Consider the following 4,005-nt stretch of genomic DNA (forward strand, 5'->3'; position numbering starts at 1 on the left):
AAACCCATTCGTTCTCCTTTTCCTTTCAGACGATAGTAGGCCATTCTTGAATATTAAGCTAGCACCTCCTAACCAGTTACCCTAATACTAGGCATGAACCATCATATCAAGTCTGGATGAGGCAACCAAGTAGAAGGAAAAGCATTCCAAGAGAAGACAAAATTTCAGGAAAAGCTCCTGTTCTCCCTGTTATAAGTCTCCCAGGAAAATGAAATTACACAGACATAACAAATACACAGAGGGACTAACTCAAAGTCATATAGGCTCCTAGATTGTAGCATCAAGTCTCTGTGATTTCCTATGAACCCAAATTAATTTTTTATATTAAAGTTATAGAGAATTTTTTATGTAATTACTGCTACAGTAGACATGTATCTGTAAATATTTAGATGTTTTTGAGGTTTATTTTATGTGTGTCAGAGCAATGACTTAGAACTTGGGATTTACTGCTAGGCATGTTATCAGATTTGATAAGAACCTGTGGAAAATGTGACTGCAGAGTTGTCTCTTTTTCAACCCCTAACCCTGTGTGATTTGATAGCATTCACCAATGGCTGTGAAAATGAGGCAGTGAAGAGCAATTGAATGCTAGGGAAGGAGTGGACACAATTCAAAAATTTTCCCAACACAGTGTAGTCCCCACACTGAATGCAACAGAGCAGAACTCAGTGTTGTAGGTAAATCATCTGCATTATGTAACTCTCAAATATTCACAGACCCTATATTTCTCATTGTGTTTCTAATGTATAAGATGAATGCCATGAGATGAGCTTGATATGGTGGACTTCAGTCAACAGCCACCAATGTGTCTGAAGTTCTTTATTGTTGAATAGTTCCAGAAAAGCATGTTGATAGCAACAGGACAACATTAGTGGTAGTAAAGCCCTGTCCAGTCTCATAAGATAAAGTCTCCCTCTCTCCTTTCATCTCCATCTATCTCTCTGTCTTTTTATCCCTTTCTATGTGTGTGTAAAAGTCATGGACTTGTGGAGAGAGAAAGTCACATAACCTCTAACTTTTGCAATAACCAAGGTCTTTTGAAAAGGACTCATGAAAGAACATCATCCATTATTCAAACAGACAGAGATCAACTAAACACACAAAACTAGAAATTTTGCACATTGAGGCTTCCAATCTGTCCAAGAGGATTTGTTGCGTTTTAGTTTTCAATAAGCACTAGTAAATAAAAATTAATTTCTTAATTTCTTTTTCCTCTTTTTATCAGTAATTAGTTGCTTAATGTCTTTGAAACTGTGAAATTACTCTTTGTTCACTGAAGATAATAATCTTCATTACATTTTGAACAGATAGAATGTTCAGACTGTGATCATTTATTCTTAATTTGTTACCCATTTGCTATTTGATGTTTATGTTAATATCTGTTATTATTGAAATCAAGGAAAACAAAGAGAACCATATTTGCAGGAATCTGTGGGAGAAGAAGTTGTAGAGAGTTGGGTAGTAGGACCCAAGTGTAATGATCGGGAGAATGGGAAAACAGGGGCGGGTATTTATCTGCTAGCAGTAGGAGGAGAAAATTAAGTAGAAAGAAACATGAAAGGGAGAGGGATAAAGAACATTGTAGATGTCTGTACATGGAGACAGCGCGTAGGTTCCCCAGCCACCCAGACACAAATAATCACATAAAACTTTATTAATCACAATACTGTTTAGCAGATGACTCAGGCATTTTCTATCTAGCTCTTAAAACTAAAATCAAGCCATTTCTATTAATCTGTTTATCACCGGGAGTCTGTGGCCTACTGCTAAGTTATTGCAGCTTTCTCCTTTGGCAGTTTCATCGTGTCTCCCGGACTCTGCCATCATTCTCCCTGCATTCACTTTGGTTTTCCTTCTTTGTTTGTTCTGCCCTGCCTTGGACTGAAGCAACTTCTTTATTAACAAATGGTAATAAAACACAGTCACAGCATACAGATGAGAATCTCGCATCATCTCCTCTTTTTTAACTAAATCAAAAAGGTTTTAACTTAAGCATAATAAGATTACATATACAAACCGGTGTGAAGTCAAAATTTACAGTGACAATATTTCTTTGTAAGTCTAAAATTTCATATCTTATTTATCTTTTATCAAAATTAAGGAAAATTATAACTATCTATCTTCAACTCTATCAAAGATCACAGTGGAATACAATAAATAAAAAGAAGTGCTTTGTAAGCAACTTCCAAATTTCTAGAATTGACAGAGACAGCTTGTTGCCTAATCAGTCATCTAATGTTCTCCAGTAACACTGAGCATCCTTCTTCAGCCTACATACTTTCACTATTCATTGAGATTAATATAAATTCTCCTAAAGCTATAAAATTTGTGATTTTCATTTTAAGACTTCATATGAATGTACTGGTAAGATATGTAGTAAATGGTGAATATGCAAAGAAAGTAAAATAAAATAAATTAGTTTGAAGTTTTATTACAAATGAAATATAAGATTTTAATAAAATAATGCTCACTTTGCTACTGTATTTTCTTTCAGACATTTGTGCAAGTAACTGCTGTTCCAAAGGCTCACAGATCAGAGCATAAGATATGCAGGGAGACATGCAAATATGACCCCCTCTGCTTGTGAAAACCAGCTCAGCCCTGACCCTGCAGGTCAGACAGAGGACTCTAGCCCCGTCTGCCCATTTGAAGATCAGCACTGAAAACATTACAACCAACATGGAATTGGGGTTGAATTGGGTTTTCTTGGTTGTCATTTTGAAAGGTAGATAACTAGTGATACTGAGTGCAAGAGCAGACATGAGTGAGAGAAACAGTAGCTGTGTGATAGTTTCTTGATCATTATTGTCTCTGTTTGCAGGTGTCTACTGTGAGGTGCAGCTTGTTGAGTCTGGTGGAGAATTGGTGCAGCCCAAAGGGTCACTGACGCTCTCCTGTGCAGCCTCTGGATTCACCTTCAGTAGCTATGACATGCACTGGGTTCGCCAAGCTCCAGGGAAAGGTCTCGAATGGGTTGCTGTCATAGGAATTAAAAGTAATAATTATGCAACCTATTATGCCACTTCGGTGAAAGACAGATTCACCATCTCCAGAGATGATTCCCAAAGCAAGGTCTACCTTCAAATGAACAACCTGAGAACTGAGGACACAGCCATGTATTACTGTACAGTGGACACAGTGGGGACTCTTGGGTGAGAGCCCAGCCAAAAACCTCGCTGCTATGACCCGTGTCCAGCAGGGGGCGCTCATCACACATGAAGCACAAAAGTTGGCAAAATTGACACTTTTCTTTGTTATCTGTGAACCCTTTCCATATGATGATTTTCTGGGGATCGTTTTTGCAATTATATACTCTAAAAATTTTTCCTGTCTTTGAAAATAAGCAAGTCAATCTTTGGATGATATTTTAAAAACAAATGTGACATCTAATCTTAACTGAACAAAATGCAGAAACGTCTATGAGACCAAGAGTGGTCCCTAGAATCAGCTGCAGGGGAAGCTCAGGACACTCTAATAGACTTTTCACTCAGATTGCAGACAGTAAAGACCCTTGACTGGAGCAATGTTAGTAATTCAAGGGGAGCCAAGTAGAAGGAATAGCCAGGCTCATTCACAGGTAAACACTATGTTCTTCAATCCCCTCTCCTCTTCTAATGGACTGTAAATATAAGGCTAAGATGTCATAAAAATGAAATTTTAATAAAATGCTTTCCCTAACTGCATTTGTTCATTGTATCTTCTGTTTTTCTGTTGAATTGAAAAATTACAGTTCTGACTGCTGTGCACAAAATTCAGAGCTCAACTCCTCATTTGGAGTTAAGTTAATGTGTGGTCTAGGAACTATGTATCCTGTGTGTTTTTAATGTGGATTTTCAGCTCCTGATCTGGCTGCCTTTAGTTATGAATTCATTCTCACTATATTCATGAATTTCCTGGAAAATCTGCCTCTAAGACTCCAAGAGGGAGCAGCTTTAAACTGGCAGCAAAGATCCCAATGTCCTCGTGTTGGTGATAACGTGAGCATGTGCTTCTCCCAATACTGAA

General features: G+C 37.6%; 1 gene segment (V, D, J or C); it reads left to right on the forward strand.

Annotated features, from left to right (window-relative positions):
* Positions 1-2,570: 2,570 nt before the first annotated feature.
* Positions 2,571-3,171, forward strand: LOC146892522 (immunoglobulin heavy variable 3-73-like). The segment is given in 2 exon segments: positions 2,571-2,725; positions 2,822-3,171. Coding segments are annotated over 2 exon segments (381 nt in total).
* The last annotated feature ends 834 nt before the right edge of the window (positions 3,172-4,005 follow it).

This window comes from Myodes glareolus, chromosome 11 (assembly GCF_982192425.1).
Source record: "Myodes glareolus chromosome 11, mMyoGla1.1, whole genome shotgun sequence".
NCBI classification, from domain to species: domain Eukaryota; kingdom Metazoa; phylum Chordata; class Mammalia; order Rodentia; family Cricetidae; genus Myodes; species Myodes glareolus.